Source organism: Phlebotomus argentipes, unplaced genomic scaffold, assembly GCF_947086385.1.
Source record: "Phlebotomus argentipes unplaced genomic scaffold, Phlebotomus argentipes genome assembly contig_15, whole genome shotgun sequence".
Lineage (NCBI taxonomy): Eukaryota > Metazoa > Arthropoda > Insecta > Diptera > Psychodidae > Phlebotomus > Phlebotomus argentipes.
In genome coordinates, this window is record NW_026776181.1 from 12,850,348 (window position 1) to 12,867,461 (window position 17,114).

The 17,114-nt window shown below is 38.8% G+C and overlaps 2 protein-coding genes across 17 annotated transcripts in view; both read right to left on the bottom strand.

The window, feature by feature from the left end:
- Positions 1-70: 70 nt before the first annotated feature.
- Positions 71-3,682, bottom strand: LOC132261808 (uncharacterized). Its single transcript, XM_059760798.1, has 4 exons — positions 3,536-3,682; positions 2,025-3,477; positions 352-1,953; positions 71-285 (listed from the first exon to the last, which is right to left on the bottom strand). The coding sequence occupies exons 1-4, from the start codon at positions 3,663-3,665 to the stop codon at positions 87-89; spliced, it is 3,384 nt and encodes a 1,127-aa protein (XP_059616781.1). The 5' UTR covers positions 3,666-3,682; the 3' UTR covers positions 71-86.
- A 111-nt stretch (positions 3,683-3,793) lies between these two features.
- The window catches only part of LOC132261799 (disks large 1 tumor suppressor protein), a 34,787-nt gene continuing 21,466 nt past the window's right edge, over positions 3,794-17,114 (bottom strand). For 10 of the 16 annotated variants that reach the window (XM_059760776.1, XM_059760770.1, XM_059760773.1 and 7 more), the window contains 12 exons: positions 14,845-14,877; positions 13,966-14,701; positions 13,595-13,688; positions 11,609-12,227; positions 11,412-11,514; positions 10,984-11,025; positions 10,653-10,697; positions 8,447-8,527; positions 6,420-6,569; positions 6,050-6,332; positions 5,896-5,987; positions 3,794-5,827 (listed from right to left, as the gene is read on the bottom strand). In XM_059760776.1, coding sequence (XP_059616759.1) covers positions 5,721-5,827; positions 5,896-5,987; positions 6,050-6,332; positions 6,420-6,569; positions 8,447-8,527; positions 10,653-10,697; positions 10,984-11,025; positions 11,412-11,514; positions 11,609-12,227; positions 13,595-13,688; positions 13,966-14,701; positions 14,845-14,877 — 2,385 coding nt within the window. In that variant the 3' untranslated portion in view covers positions 3,794-5,720. The other 6 variants (XM_059760775.1, XM_059760786.1, XM_059760777.1 and 3 more) reach the window with 4 other exon arrangements.

A 17,114-nucleotide genomic window follows, 5' to 3' on the forward strand; every position in this document is an offset into this window, starting at 1 on the left:
TGCGTTTCAATTTGGAGTCAGCTTAGCTTTACCTGCAATTATTTCTAATTAGCGACTAACGTTTGAGAGCTTGTTTGAGAGTGTCTCTACTTCTCCTCCTCAGTGTCCAGGAGTTTGTTGATAGTTGCCAATTCGCGTGTACTCCACGGCTCAAGAGGATCAGGAGGTGTTTCCGGTCCTGTCTTGTCGGCTTTCTCACCTTTGCCCGATTGCGGTGCGGATTTCCCCCGCTTCTTCTTCGCCTCCTCAGATGCCTTCTCCGAGACTCCATCAGACGGCGAGACTCTGAAAGATGGGAAATTTTCATTAAATCACACATCACACATATTCACTGGCACAAGTGAGACGTACTTGTTCTTGGAACTCCGCCCGGCAATCTTTCTCCCTTTCGAGTACTTTCCATTCTTTCCAGTCGAAGACGATTGTTCCGCAGGAGCGCCATTTCCTGCCTCCTCAGCTCTCGATGATTCTCCCTTGGGAACTCTCTCAACGGTCGTGGATTGAGAGTCCACAGATTGCTTCCGCGGACGCAAGTGGAAGGCCTCCATCTGCCTCTTGACGTCCTCCACATTCACCACTTCCTCTTCCTCCAGTGGAGGAGAGCCTGCTGGTGGCGTGGACTCAATGGGAATAGCCGGCGAATCATCCCAGGCTATGTGAAAGAGTGGATGCTCATCATTGCGCCTCTTAGCCGAGGCAGAGCGACTCACAGCTGATTTGGCTCGTCGAATCAGAGAGATTTTACCGAGCACTGGACGATCTCCAAACGCCTCGGAATCCGTATCCTCGAGCGCTTCCAGTTGCTTGAGGAAAGCCTTTTCCTTCTCCGGATCAATCACATCATTGGGGTTCTGGAAGAGTGTGTTTGCCGCACTCTGAAGTCCCACTGCCACTGGTGGCAGTGGAGCTGCCTTCACGGGCACCGGCTTGGGCTCCTTGGACTTGAGAGGCACCTCCAGGATGTTCTCTAGCACTGTGGCCTCTTTGGCCAGTGTCTGAATGTTCGCCATGTAGTTCTTGTCATTCACGCAGATTGCTTCAGAGATCAGCACCAATTCCCTCAGTGGATCTTTGTAATCCACACTGGTGTGCATCAATTGGCTCGGATGAAGGCTTCCCTTGACACTCATCTTGCCCTGGGTTCCGGGCTGTGGCATCATCGTGCCGTCAGGCTCCATTCCGTCCCCACACAGGACAATGTCGTGGGTGAAGGCCATCACATCGATAGCGGCTGAGATGGCGAAAGGATCATTAGGATCACGCTTCTTCTTCGTGACCTTCGTCGGACTGCTTATTGACGCTCTGCCCCACATAATCCTCCTCAGCTCCTCGCCAGTCAATCCGCGCTTCTTCAGAGCGTTCAATGTCACTTTTCCCACTCGCTTCCAATTGCACACGGCGCCCTTTCTTTGCTTTGCTCGTGTCTTGCTCTTGCTCTTGATCACCATCACGCCGCGCTGCTCGAAGCCCGAGTCATCATTGCTGGGCCCCAGAGAGATTGAGTAGTCCTCCAAGTACTTTTTGGCATCCGCCTGGGACACGGCACGCTCCAGTGTGACTACGATCTTAGCCCACTGCTTCATCCACTCCTTCTCTGACTGCTCAATCACATATGCGTACGTGTTGCCCATCATAGCGATCAGCATGTTGAGCAGAAGAATGGGCACAAAGATCATGAAGATGACGAAGACGGTCTTAGCCAAGTTAGGATACGTTGTGTTATTGAGATCTGCGTAGTTGTAGTCGCCGAGTGTTGTCTGGAACAGAGCCATCCAGGTGCTGGGGTAAGTGGCGAAGGGTGTTGATGCCACTTGTGGATGGCCTTTGTAGAGGAAGAAGAACGCCTGTGAGAATCCAACGATCACAATTGTGTAAATGATCCCGAACGTGAACATGTCACCCGTGATCATAGAATAGATCATCGTCACGAAAGGTCCAGTGAGGCGAACAGCACTGAAAAGCGTGAAAATCTTCAATTATACTGGCCATTTGCCGCTTGTCTGCTTTTGGCAAAAATCACTCACCCAGCGAAGAACATGAGCAAGAACCAACTTCCAGGCACTGCAAATACCAAAATTGCCTCTTCCGTGTCCGTGTCGCCGGCTATTCTGCACGGAATGCAGGCAAGGATCAAGAAGTTGGAGATCAGGAAGATGAATTTTGCCGGAGAATTGGGCAGTTGTCTGAGGAATGCCACCAATCCTTGATTCTTCACTTCATCTCCCTGCTGAAACACCACATAGCTGAGAACGCCCAGAATCGTGCAAATTTCTGCGCAGTACCGAATGATCGTTGTCACGTCAAAGTCATCATCGTCGTCTGGTGCATTCGTGGGCTCGACTTCCTCCTCGTCGCTCTTCTCACTCTCCGGTCGCAAGTAGATGCTGATGGAGAGGCAGAGCAGATGGGCGAAGAGAATGAGTAGACGTTTGAGAAACTGTCCTCTCGCGAAGGTCTTCCACTTCTCCTCCAAGAGCCTCTGAATAATGCCACCATCCAACATATCCAAGTGCTCCTCCTTCGTTCCATTGAGAATGATGAAGAGGGCAGAGTTCCAGTTGGTCCTCCCGTCAGGAAGGAGAGTGTCCAGCGCATTCAGAGGATATCCTGAACACGTGATATTGCTGTATCGCCAAAACTCCCTCGCAGACAGTTCTAACATCTCCCTGAACACTTCTGCCCTGCCCAGAGTGCAAGCAAGCGTGAGAGGCGTCAATCCGGCGTCATTGATGATGCCATTGCGACAGGGAAGCTTGGGATGTCGCAGAGCATAGCCGAACATATCCAGTTTGTCACAGACAACCACCATGTGGAGAATCATGTTTCCGAAGGAGTCTTGCGCATCCGGATCAGCTCCCACATCCAGTAGGAGATTGTAGACGCTCTCATTAGCACAACAAGCCGCCCATGCGAGCGGATATTCCCCCAAATAGGCCAGACCCTCGTAATCCGTATTCTTGGCTGGATGATAGCCTTGCTGGTCTCTCGGCAGGAAGAAACTCCCTATGGCTCGCTGATTCACATCCGCCCCAGCATCAATGAGATCCTGCACGAGTTCATTGTTACTGTATGCAATGGCCAAGTGCAGAGCACTGGCACCCAAGTACTCCTCGCCCTCGATCACATCCACGGCCAGCATTGGGAACACCCTGAGCAGTATCCGGCCCAGCTTCGTGTGGACCTTCGTGTCGCAAATAATGAGGACATGCAGGAGACTCTCTCCCAGAGAGCCTCGATACTGCATCTGCCAGCAGGCTTTGTGGTCCTTCCACTTGCCCAGAGGATCGTGAGGCGACAGGGAGGCTTCAATTGGTATCTTCACTTCTGAGTTGTCAATATACTTCCAGCGTAGATACTCCGCACGATTGATGATCTGTCCTTTGCCGCCATTATACATGAACACACCAAATTGCTCCCGGATCAGGGACTCCACTGCCACCTGACCGCCCGTCTGAATGGCATCGATAAGTTCGCCCCCTGGAAATGAATCGGTCATGGACAATTTACCTTCTCGGGCACACAAAAGTCAACTCACCCCTCTTGTAATCGGCCAATTTGTACAGCAGACAAGCACTGGAGGACGATTGGGAGATCACCTGATCTAGAATGGCTCCAGGATTTGGTTCGGGCTTCTTCTTCCTGCACGGTTTCCAGGTGAACTTCATTTTCACTCCTCAAATGTATCACAATTTCCTCTGATGTTTCTGCAGTTTAAAAAAATCACCTTTTATTTGTTTGATCGATAATCATTTGACCCAATTTCCACGGAATGTGAGACAGAAAACTCAACACATTTGAGCAGAATACATTTTCTTCTTTATTTTGTAACTCTTTTTTTCAATCAAAACTTCTCTGTTTTCATCATTAAAATAATTAATTATTTAATAACAACAATATGCGATCAATTTTTTTCATCTTTCTAATAAAAGGTTCTCTTGCAATATTTCTCGTAGAAACTTTTCATTTTTCTCCTTTTTCATATACTTCCATTTTTCAGTGGTTCATCTAACTCCTAACAATTTTCTTTCTGATTTTTACTATCTGAAAAATAATTGTAATGATTTATTATCTCTCTTTCACTCTCAATTTCCTCCTCCGATTACTTTTTTTTTCTTTTTAAATATGTTCTCTAAGCGAGTGTTAGTTAATCAAAAAATGTAAGTTTTTCTTTCCATTATCTAGAGTAGATTCTTTCTAAACCATTTAAACGACTTGTTTCATTGAAAAAGAGGGATATTTTCTTGTCGCAAGACTTCTCTCAGAGTGTAGCGTGAAAGGTGAATTAGTGTATGTGATTTTGAATAAATGTTTAAAGTGAAAGTTTAGTAATTTTTTTTTTCTTTATACAATTGTCAAATTTCCTTCTTCTCGTCAACAATAAATGTATATAGAAGCTTACAAAATAATTTCCTCACTGAGATAATCTTCAATATTTCGGTGCTACTTTTTTTTCTTTTCTTCCAACAATTTTCATCAACCAAAATATGAATTCATTGCATCTTCTTTGCAAGTTAGACTACAATGAAAATTCGAGTAATTTATCGGGGGTACGATTTTTCTCTCTCCAAAATTGCTTATGTTGAAGATTTCATATTTTTTCCGCGCACAATTTCCCATCTATTAATTATTATGAATGGAGAATATTTAAAAATGACGAGTTATTCTTCTAATTTGCTTCTTTGATTAATATTTTAATATTAGGTTCATCTTTTCTTTTGTCTTCCATTAAGGGAGAGGGACGTTTCATGTGGTATTATTTATCATTATCTCAAAAATGGATACTTTACATTGTTGTTGCTTCCTTTCCTCTAGGGATAGAGATAAAATTTTTCACTTTTTTTTATATGCGTTTATAGAGATAAATTACTGATTTGTAATAGCTAGCTAAATAGATAATCATGATCTCTAAATATTCATCTGATTTTTCTGTCCTCTTCAGTTAATCAATAATCAATAATACAATTAATAGTCATTTTCGTCAACAAACATTTATCATGTGTATAATATAGTACTTAATTTATACTCGTCCTACATAATAATTTTTTTATCTGCCTTTAAAATGTGTCAACCCTTGTTTTTCATCAGAAAATCTTTCCCCCTTCTAGATATCCGTCGCAATAAATAAATAAAATACATGAAAAGATGTTTCCAAATATGAAATAAATTGTGATGGAGCCAATTTTGCTGAAAGACAAATACCTTCGCGATAGATATAAGATACAATATTTCCTTTTTGAGGCATGGCAGCGATATTAGATTTCTACTTCTCAAACTCCCTTCCACAACTATAGACATTTGATTAAATAATTTTACTAAAATCTAATTGTAGGTTGACAAAATTGACTCCATCGACAATGAAAATAAGGGGAGAAATACTAGACAAAAATAAACTCTATATTAATAAATTTGTAAATCTTGTAAAATGGATAATTGAAAAACTTTTCTCGATTTATCTAAACAAAAAGTATTGAAGATTAAAATATGAAATATAGAAGCAATCATAATACAATTGTTGTCATCATCTTCCCATTGTTGCTCCGCCTTTACACCACGCATTCTCCCAAGTGGAGCGATCGTCAATGCGCGCACAAGAAGAAAAAAAAACTCCTCAAAACAACAATTAAATTCATGTGTGGTTAAGTTTAGTGATTGTAGCCAGATCGAGACACAGGCCTGGCTCTTGATCTTGGCGGCAGTGTCCATGTTGTAGTTGCTGTTGGTCATAGCGGCTCCTTCGATGGCACCCATATGGTTGGGCCCTGCTGGCTCCACACCACTTTCTTCGTCTTATTGTAGATCTCCTCGATGTTGTCCCCTTGGACAACGGCTGCAAAAACAAACGACAAGTCATTACAAACTTTTTCCACACACAACAATAAATCAAATTAGACTCACATGTGAAGTATTCGCCAAATTCTTGCTCCATCTTCAAGGCTCTCTCGAAGGTCTTCTTCGCCTGTTCTTCAGTCATTCGGCGATTGATTTCCCTGCACAGAAGAGAAGTTTGTAAGTGAAGATAGATAAATCAATAGCAGATGATTGGACTCACATAATTGAATCAATGGATTTGGGCTTTATGAATATTGCAATTGGATATAATTGAGCAACTTGAAGGCGCTTTATTGCATTGCCGGACACATCGAGGATACAGTGCTTCCCCTTTTCCGCCACTTCACGGACACTCGCCACCGATGTTCCGTACAGATTGTCATTGTACTGTCCCGCCTCAATGAACAAGTGATTCTGAATATCTTTCTCCATTTGCTCACGTGACGACACAAAATGATAATCACGTCCGTCCATTTCGTAGTCTCTCTTCGGTCGTGTTGTGTCTGTTGGGACAAAAAAATAGACAATAAGAGATCAGAAATAGAAAAAAGAGCAATTCAATGCGCATCTCTTTCACAAAATCAACTCACGTGGAACACAGGAGCCAAACTTGTCGGGAAACTCTGAGATTAAATCATCATTTATGCGGTCCTTCAGTGGACCCAAAATAATCACGGGTCTTGCATAGTTTATCGAAAGGCGCTGTACTGGTTCATAAGACAAAACATTCTCCTCTGTGGCTGCAATAAAAGCATCAAGAATATTACTAAAGAAATTCAATAATTTCCTCCACTTTCGCACTAAAATGTACATTAGTGAGGAAGAAAGCAGAGATTTTCTTCCTCAGTTTCAAGAAAGAAGAGAATTATCGTTAGACTAAATTGTCCGAATTTACAATTTTTTTTCTTCTGTCCAAGAAAGAGAAAAAAAGTAGAGAAAGCCAGGCACACAAGGAATAAACATTCAGAATACGAGATGCTGAGAGACAGACAGAGGAAAGGGTAAGACAGCATGAGATCACTAAGTATTCGATCTATCATCATCATCGTCAATGGAGATGTCATTCTTGGAAATCCTAAAAGCATCATAAAGCCTTACTTTTAAGTTGGCCCTAAGAACAAAACATCCAGTTGCTAAACTATTCTCTGGCTTAATGACATATTTCACATGAAATTATTTATAAATGAAAAGATGAGTGAAATTGTGCATAAACAACATTACCATTTTCCTAAAAACTAACGTGAATTAGGATAAACTATTTTGTGCAATATGACTAAGTTTTAAGTAAAATTGTGATAACGTGGAAATTGTTTCGTTTAATCAATAAATAAAAAAGATATTACACGTGGCATTGCAGCAAGAGGTAAATCTTATTGTTCATAATAAAAATCATATAACAATAATTCGGGGAAGATTCTCATCATTCGTGGGGAAAGTGTGAATAGAATTTGAACGAAAACAGTTTGGAAATAGAAAAATTCTTACAACCAACCACACCTAAATTTATCAATATTCACAAAATAATATTGATAAATTTCACAGTGATTCAGAGACATATCTTAAATCAATAAACTAAAGGAGAGAAGCGATAATCAAGCAATTTCAAATCACTTTCTCTAATTATTCACTTTCAGTTTCTTATCATTTCTTTCTCGTTTTAATTAAGCCCATGTAAGCTTTGGAGGTCATTAGATTAGTTGGTTTATTGTTTTTGACAAATTAAATCAAGATTAAGGAAAGCCACTAAAACATACTCAACTACATAATCTAAAAGTGTTAAATGATTTAATTTTCTAATTTATTTTCTCTACTTTAGCTTTTAGTCTTGTCATTTCTTTAATTTTGCATAAATTATTCATCAAGAGCTCAATCTTTCAGTGTGAAGCTCATTTCTGTGCTCCTCTCGATTGATGTTTCATGTGTAAATACGCGGGTTTTGCGTGAGAAAAACTGTGTTACTTTGGCAAATAAAAAGCCATGTGAGAAAATTTAGGCAGAAAAAACTGAATTTAACAGAATAAAAACCGATTCAGCCTCTCTATGGGTTTTATCTGAAATTTTTGCAGGATCACACAAAACGGGAGGTCGAAAAACACAGAGCGAAGTCTAAGAGAGTTTAATCTTCAATGTCTCTACTCAAGGAGATGCAAAACACATTTCAAATAAGATAAATTTTTGTTTGTTGAAAGGAATAAAGTAATTGTTTCACATGTGATTTTCATTTATAGTGTTTACACGGTCTTCTAATATTTTCATTATGAATTTAAGAGATCCAATTATTTTGTAAATTGATCCCAATTCATATAAGATTATTATCGTTTAGAGAGCGATAAATTACTCTTGATGTCAAGTGTGTGTGTGTCAAATACTATAGAGCCAGGTTATGAGTATATTTTATAAAAATAAGACTAAATGTCCATTATTGTGATGTTCCTTTATCAAAAAAGAAGCGTCACTGAGACAGGAAACTTAAAAAAATATATTAAAACCAAAAAGTAATTTTTAACCATTTCCTGAAGGTTTTGTAGGCGTTTTAACTTTCATTTTTTATATTATAATTTTTCTTTTCGGTCAGAAACTGTTTTTGTTGTGGATTGAGATTTCTTGCGTGACTTACGATAGTCAGCATCACTATTCTCCAGGTAGATTAGCGTAATCTGCTCCATATCGGGTAACTCCACTCTGTAGATTATCTCGCCTTTGGTATCATCACCCACAAAATTAATAGCAAAAAAGTTGTTTTTATGCTTCTTCCATCATTCAGTTAAATAACGAAATAAAAACTAATAACTGAATTTTCATCTAAACTCTTCTATATATTCAAAACAACAAAAAGAAAATTATCTAAATGAACTAATTGCAGTAAGATTCTGAAGAGTGACAAATAAATTAAAAATTTTCTTTTATAACCTTAAAAAAAAACACATCAATATAAATTTTAAGCTGTTTTGTCATTAAAAAAAATTCTCTTTCAATTTTTCGATAAAAAAGAACAAATCTCTGTTAGCATTTTCAAAGCAATTTAATTAAACAGTCTAAATAACAGTTTTAGGTAGAAAGAACAGTAAGTTTCGTGGTTTCATAACCAAAAAAAATATATATCAATGCTTAAAAAAGGCACATATGTATATATTATAATAATATATATCAGAAAAGAAATTAAACTGAAAGAGACAATAGAAAAGTATTCTTTAATGTGAATTCTAAGTGAAGACGAACGAAAATAATTAAAAATGCACAATAAATCTTCTGAAGTAAATGGACGCCGAGATGAAGAGTGGAATATGTTGGATATGAGGGAGCATTTTTTTCACTTTATCCTTTCCTTTGCAAAATACCAATTTTTGTATCACTTTTTACACTGTTTCATAAATGCTTAATACATATTAACTAATTACTGTCCAATTCAATACACTTTACATTGTGTCTTCATATGAAAATTCTCTCAAACTATTCTACGGATTTTCTCTCCTTCCATAAATGTAATAAAGAAAGTATACACGAATAATTTTTCTTATAACATTTACAACACCTAAACATCAAATATGAATCTGCATTAAGTCAAAATACAGGTATACTCTGTATAGAAAGTGTAAATATCTTTTTAAACTAAACTAGAACTTTTACCACATTTTCTTCAACATTTTTCTTGTGAGATGAGAATCACGTAAAAAATGCCAAAATTAAGTAATTAAAAATGCAAATCATCTTATAAAAGTCCAATAACAATCATTTTCATTAATCTCCCCGAAAAAAATCAAAGAAATTTCAATAAATTTGCATTTTCTCTTCAGCACAGTGACGTATAAATATAGACAAAAATTACAATAAGTAAATCAATCAAAAAGTAAAATACTCTTTACATTCGTTAATGATATTGTCAAATAAATACGACAATGTAATGAAGATGTCACATATCACTTTTATGATTATATTTTTTATGCGTATTTATCAATTTTTAGGTGAAAAAAAAAGAAAATATGTAGTATACATAAAAGCGGCGCAAGTACAAAAAGCTCAAAAATCATGTTTCATCAGTCGATTTCTTTTCAAAAGTGAGATTCTTATCATATATTGTGAAGAAATATCGATATTAGCAAGTTGATTCTGCGCTTTATAACTCTTAGTTCTGTTGCAAAGCACGAGAGAGATTACTTGAGAGCAATATATATTATATATATATAGATGTAAAAGGATTTCATAAGAAAATGTAGAAGAAATCTATTCAAAATCAAACCATTTCTGCAAAGAAAGGTTAAATTTTGAACAAAATTTTGCTGAATGCAGTTCCTTGTCTTTTTCTCGCACATTTCAAATCGACCAATTTGTTTATGCACTTTTGACCACAATGATCCAAAATAAAATATATATAAATCAAATTATCCACAATAAATAAAACAGAGAATGAAGATCAAATCAGTCTCAACAATTTCTAATAATGACCAACAAATAAGCACATAGAGAGATAGAATAGATAGTATATAGAGAAGAAAGTATGAAATACTTTATAAGAGAAGATGAAAGAGTTTTGAAATGTCCTATCAAAATAAAACTTCAACATTGTTTTACTGTAGTTTATAATAATATCATCTTTGCATAGACGAAAGAAAATGAGAAGAACTTCTCAATTAATTGTGAGAATGTCCAAAAAAAAAAACAACAACTTATTGAGACAAAAAATAAGAAAGGGGGGAGAAATCATTAAAATGATAAATTGACGTCATAATAAAATTAATAGAGAATTCACTGTTAACTTGAGGCATAGACCAGAATATATCATAAGAGATAATAATGCGATAACCATTTATAATTTCTGAACATACCTCCTTCAGCATTAGCATCATCCTGAGTGTAGCATAACATAAAAGCTGCAATGAGAAAGAAAAAAACACCACATAAATACATTTTATCAACAGCTATTTAGGCAGAGTCACAGATAGAATTCACAAGATTCCCAAATATTTCATGGCATTCATAAAGAAAAAAAAACTAATTCCCAGCTAAAGTGAAAATGGCACTCAGTTACAATTTTCATTTTAAGAACCAACGGGGAAGAATAAAAAATAAAAGAGACATCAAATACAATGAGAAGATGAATGGATTGAGAGAGTCAGAAAGATAAAAAAAAAAAACATTAATGAGAATGAAACTTACGTTGCTGGTCTGCATCAATGTCTGGAGTTGCATTGCCATTTGCTACAATAATAAAGAGAAAAACAAATAGAAAAAAACCAAGTGCAAAAGAAAAAGAAGAAAATTTTCATCATTCCATGATTTTTTTGTTTCTCAATTCTTTCGGTTTCGATCATATTCCAATAAGATATAAGAAGCATTTTTTCTCACCATGGGAAATTTTTTTTTCTTCAAATTTTTCCCCTTATCATAATTTTCTTTACACCTAAATTTCTCCATAGTAAGAAAAAAAAGAACACAATAATAGTAATCATAACACTATGAAGAGAGAAAAACTTGTGCAAAGAATAAGCGAGAAAATCATTACCATTCCAAAGTGTACAAACACATTAACTAAAACATGAAAAGGAATACATATTTGGAATAATAAAAATCAAGGGAATACTTACGTTCCTGGTCAGATCCATCTTCATTCTTATCGTCTTTGCTCTTCATAAATGGGAATTTTCTTGAGAATGAGAAATTCTTCTTTTTGCGATCGAGTGTTGATTGCTACAAAAGTCAATTCGAAGCCACGTTAGAAGGGATGGTCACTCCCACAAAGGCATTAAGCACAATTGTTATAGAAGGGAAAGTGGAGTGTCACCTTATCTAGATTGTTAGTGGGATGTCCCTGGAATTTGACACTTCGGTCTCTGGCGCGCATCTTCCTCTCCCACCGTCTCTTGGACGGCACAATGCCGATGCCCTCCTCCTCGCCGTCGCCCAGCACTCGCCTCGCCTGCCACCACTCGTCATCGGACGCATTCGTCACATGCAGCACATCACCATGCTTAAAGGGCAGCCCGCGCGACGGCAGACCATCGTCGCGATTGGGGTCATAGTCAAACAGGGCCCTCACATACAATGAGCGCTTCTGAGAGGTCCTCAGCAGCGTCCCTGTGCCGGCATTAATGGCCGCCTGTTGCTTCAGCTCATGTATGCGAGCCTCGAAGCGATTATAGTCCTCCGGACGATACTGCGCCACCAAAGTGACAGTGGGTCCGGAGTTCTTGAGCGCCTGCGCGGCATCCTCATGTGTGGCATTGCGCAAATTCACTCCGTTTACACTCAACAACTGATCACCACGCTTCAGCTCACCACCCACATCGGCCGGACCACCGGCAAGGATAAATGAGACATAGATACCTTGGCCATCCTCACCGCCCACGATATTGAAGCCAAGGCCCTGCGGTCCCTTGTTGATCTGGATTGTTCGCACTTCCCTGAAATTGAAACAGGAGATTAGTCTACATTGCACAACATTTAACCATTTAAATGACTCATTTCATCCATAGCACGAGGTTTTTAATTAACAAATTTAACTTGCTAATGAAGAATTTAGGAATATTTCAAGAAATTCCAAATCTAATATAAACGCGGCACCTTTCCGTGAACGCATATAAAAAGTAATAGCTTTTTTTTATTAGAAACCTTTCATTATACTTGCAGCACAGTGAATAAGAATAAAAGCTCAAATACACTTGATTAGATATTATTTTCAATTCAATAACTCCGGGAGTTACAACGTCTTCCTGCAGTTTGTACACAATAGAACAATCATGTGAAACGATAGAATTATTGCCAAAGTTGTTTTGAATATCATTTTTATTTTGTCACGGAATTTAAACAATTAAGATGAGTTCTAATAAAATCCACATGCCAGGCCTCTTATCACAACATTACTTCTCTTCAAACAACTATATCTGTACCCACTTCACTTGTCTTCTGCTGATCTGAATGCACGTTAACATTCTCTATCTGACGTGAAAATTCACAACTAAGATTCTAAATCATTATTCTCCATCACTCACGAACACCTCTCTTGTCCCATCGATTTTCTGCCTTCACTCATCAACTGACCAACTACAACTTCACGCAACATTTTCCAGCGTTTGTGACCAAAACTGAAAAGTACCGCAAAGTGAGTGAAAGAGAGAAATTCAACAATTAACACAATTGGAATATCATTTCTCCCACTCTCCGGCTGCCACTGAGATATGGTTGGTGTGTGCACATAAAAAAAAAATTCGGAATCGAGCAAAAATTCCACACACGCTAAGAGTGTTGGGAGAGTATTAAATAAAACCAGAAAAAAGAAGTCAATTTCAATGCAAACTCAGCCTCGTACTCTTTCACTCACGCCACACATTCAAAATTTGTATATATTCTCCATATGGCCCCAAATAAAACACTCTCACATGTCTCCATCACTTCACTCACGGACAATATCTCCACTCCTTCCCCACCCGAGCATCTCCCATTGATACTTATGAAATATTTATAAAGCTCTACAGCACATTTTTATCACTAGTGTTTGTTGATAATTTACATTCCATGCGCTCCATTGAGTGAATGAATATGTAGCAATTGAATTTGTCGCTTTAGCCGCGGACTCGCTCGCATTTTGCATTCAATCGAGAGCCCATACACACGTAGGAAATTTCCGGATGTGACAATAATTTCCATTGAGTCACCTCTATCGATGATTAATCAAACAGAAAAAAAGATCTCAACAGTTCATTGGATGGTGTCTGTTTTTTTTTTGCCGCACTGTGCGAGAGGCAAAACAGAGGTTCTTTGGACTGCGTACCTTGTTATATCTTCATGGCTGACAGCTCGTGGGGTTCCAGGTGGAACTGCGGCGAGAACATTGGATGAAGCATAGCGCGATGACGTCTCGAGAGCTGCAGAGAGAAATCAAATTATTAGACTATGCGCCATTTCTATGTCGAGAGAAATTAATCTGTTTGCCAATATATTGCCTTTCACCCGAAAACCTAATTGACTTTGAAGACTTCTTCGTGTGATTATCATCAAGAGACACCACGAAATTCCTAAGTCACACTGTCACTCATCCCAGAGAAAGGCTCAACATTGCAAACAACAAGATAAGCGTCTCTCCGCAATCAATTTCATTCACCATCATTGCAGAATCTCTTTGCCACACTACATTTAACATACCTTGATGCGGTGAATGGGCACGATCCCCTGCGGAATTCGGAAAATCTACAACATTCTGCCCGATGCTGTTGACGGCACCTGTTGAGTGGGAGTTCACGTGGCCCAGACCCGTGACCGGTTGCGACGGCGCAACTGCGTGCTGCGACTTCCCAATCACCAACGTCACCCTATCCGTGACGGACTTCAGAGTGGCCACGGCCTCCTCGTGTGTCACATTCTCCAGATTCTTCTCCTGCCCAGTGGGATGTCGCACCGCCACCAACTTATCCCCAATACTCATTCGGCCATCCACGCCGGCAGCCCCGCCGTCCATTATCTTTGTCACGTAGATGCCATTGTCACCGGGAATGTGTTGATTGCCAATCCCACCGGCAATTGAGAATCCTAGTCCTTTAGCGCCCTTCACCAGGTCGATGTCTATGATCTTGGGCCCTGGCGGGGCGCGCTTTCGCCTCACGTGGAGCTTCACCACATTTCCCGCTTTCTTCAGCGCCTCCACGGCAGCCGCATGGGGCACATCCACCACCGACACATCATTCACGGAGATAATACAATCGTTCACCCCAAGTCGCCCATCGGCAGACGCCGCGCCGCCCGGGATCAGCTTTGTGATGTAGATAGAGGTGTCCGTGCCAATGTGGGGATTATCAGTGCCACCGGCAATGCTGAATCCCAGTCCGGAGTTTCCCCTCTCCAGTGTAATATCCTCATACTGCCAACTATCATCTCCATTCACCTGCAACAACAGACATGCACGTGATTGTCTTCGCCGGCAAATTCGCCTCAAGGCCCCCTCATTGATTTCCCTCCCACTTTCCCACCCAGCGAACCGTGGGTCAATTGCCATGCGAGAATGCTCAATTAAATCAATTTTCTTACGTGTTTAGCATCATTGACAGCCGGCGAGTGAGCCTGAAATGAAATAAAAATACATTTTTAAGCCATATCATTAAGGAAAAGAGCTTATCAGAGACAGAAGGTAAGCGTAATCTTGAATTTCTTATCGCAGTGCCGACAAGGAGAGACATATGTACTATTGCATAGCACTTATGTTCAAATCTACTGGGATGAAACATTCCATTTTTTATCAGCTCACAGACAACATAAATACTCTCACAATTTTTCAAAGTGTTACATTTTTGTGTTAATGATAAGGATGACTAAATAACAGGGAAGCGTACTTCTCCCATGTCAAGCTTCTCTGGCAGTCAAGTGAATTGGCAAGTGCAGAGTGAAGATAAAGCCAAACTATTGAATTCATTTTATCACTGATAAAAGCCATCAAGGTAAATTGCCTAGTTTTTCGACTCACAATCAACCTTCAAGAGCCATAATTTTTCCATCAAACACTATACAAAAAGCGCCCATTTTCTCGTGACATACAAATTAATTCACGCACTTTTCTGAAAGCGTGAAGGGCTAAAAATATACACGCTAAGTAATTTATATGACGAATTCGATAAATATATCAGCAGAGCAAAGCATTCATTGAGTCAACATATGTCTGGAAAAAATGTGTTTACATCGCAAAACGAGAATATTTCACAAAATATCATATAAGATATTTGCTGATTCAATCGACATTTTTCCACTTCTAAGCTCAAAATTATTTACTGAAAAAAAAGAACAGAACTCAAAGAAAACGTTGAAGATTCCCATGGTGGTGTAGTGTGAAAAACATGCCATATCTTTTCCTCACTACCATTAGCAAACACACAAATTCAATTAGGACGACGACCATCGCGAAGAGTTACAGAGAAATTTGCACTCAACATGCGAATGATTGAGTTTGTCGTTTCTCCTTCTCTCTATATAGGTAGCATGCATTAATATTTCGTCATTGACACAAATGAAGAGAAAAATTCTGATTTAAAGCTATGCATATCTGCGTTTCTTTTTCTCCCCATCATCACTTTACCATGAACTCCTCTTCCTCTCAGCAGTGTGAATGAAACATCGTGAAGTCGATATTTAAAATGGTTTTTCAATGCTACAAGAAAATCCATTACAACTATTTTATGACATTTTATGAAAGCAACAATATTAATCTAAAAATGAGTCTGACGCAAATATGATAAAAAATTTACTATTGATTAATATCATTGTACATGAAAAAAAGAACAAAATTCTGACCTCAATCTTTCCCTCCTGATTCTATTTCTCATAAATGTAAGACAATTTTACTTTAAGCCCCCAGAGGAATTAGTACTGATGGAAGAAGAGAGCCTCAACCCACTTTGAAGAAGTGAATTGGAAAGATGTGTGCTGAGCGAGAGGCAAAATCAAGTGCAAAAGAGAAAAGCAAATAAAAATAGATTCATTTTCATTTTCATTAACACACGCGAGAGCAACGGAGGAACATCAACAACCGACCGGAGGCCGGATATAAGTGGATTTATGAGAAAATTACGGGGGTGGATATTTGAGAAATTTGTAAACTTCTCCGGAACAAAATTTCACTCTTCTTCCTTGCGGCATTTTACCTCATTTTTGATAAACTTCTTCCTTCCGTCATCAGCAAATTGACAAGGAAACTGAGTGTATGTACATTTATACACACACTTTCTATCTCACTACGTTTTACCTCAATTGTGCATCACCTGCGTTCACCTTAGCAACCGCTAAGGGGTGATATTTCACAAAGTAACAACACATTTTCCAATGATTAAAGACAGAGTGTAAAGTTTAGTGACTCCCACACCAACAATAATAATTCTACAGTGAATAATTTCACAAGAGGTATTTTAAAAACAGTTTAAATTCGCTGTTGTCTCGCAATTTCTGGCACTTTTGCATGAAATGCGCCTCGCTTTCTTGCAAATTGTTACTCAAACAAACTACACATAACCATCATCTTTCTCTCCTGGGCACAGAGCCAAGTGGCAAAAAAGCATTTGTAAATGTTTCGCTGATCTTGAGGAACATCCATTCAATTGCTCTTGAGAATTTTCCTACGTTCTCCAGAAATAAAAATTCTCTCATGCCGCCGCGCACACACTTTCCTCTGTCGTGCAAAATTACATTTTCTTTATTTTATTTTACGACTATTGGGCGTTTTCTCGAGCCCCTCCCCATGGGAAAATCATGAGTGTGATAGGCAAGAGGACAAGAACAAAAGTACAAAACAAATGGAAATAAGAAAATATAGG

Bases quoted from the DNA above. Each gene is read 5' to 3' on its own strand.
- LOC132261808 (XM_059760798.1), bottom strand. From the start codon at position 3,665: ATGAAGTTCACCTGGAAACCGTGCAGGAAGAAGAAGCCCGAACCAAAT. The intron at 3,478-3,535 runs GTGAGTTGACTT...ATTCATTTCCAG, and splicing joins ATTGGCCGATTACAAGAGGG to GGGGCGAACTTATCGATGCC. The intron at 1,954-2,024 runs GTGAGTGATTTT...CACGCTTTTCAG, and splicing joins TTGCTCATGTTCTTCGCTGG to TGCTGTTCGCCTCACTGGAC.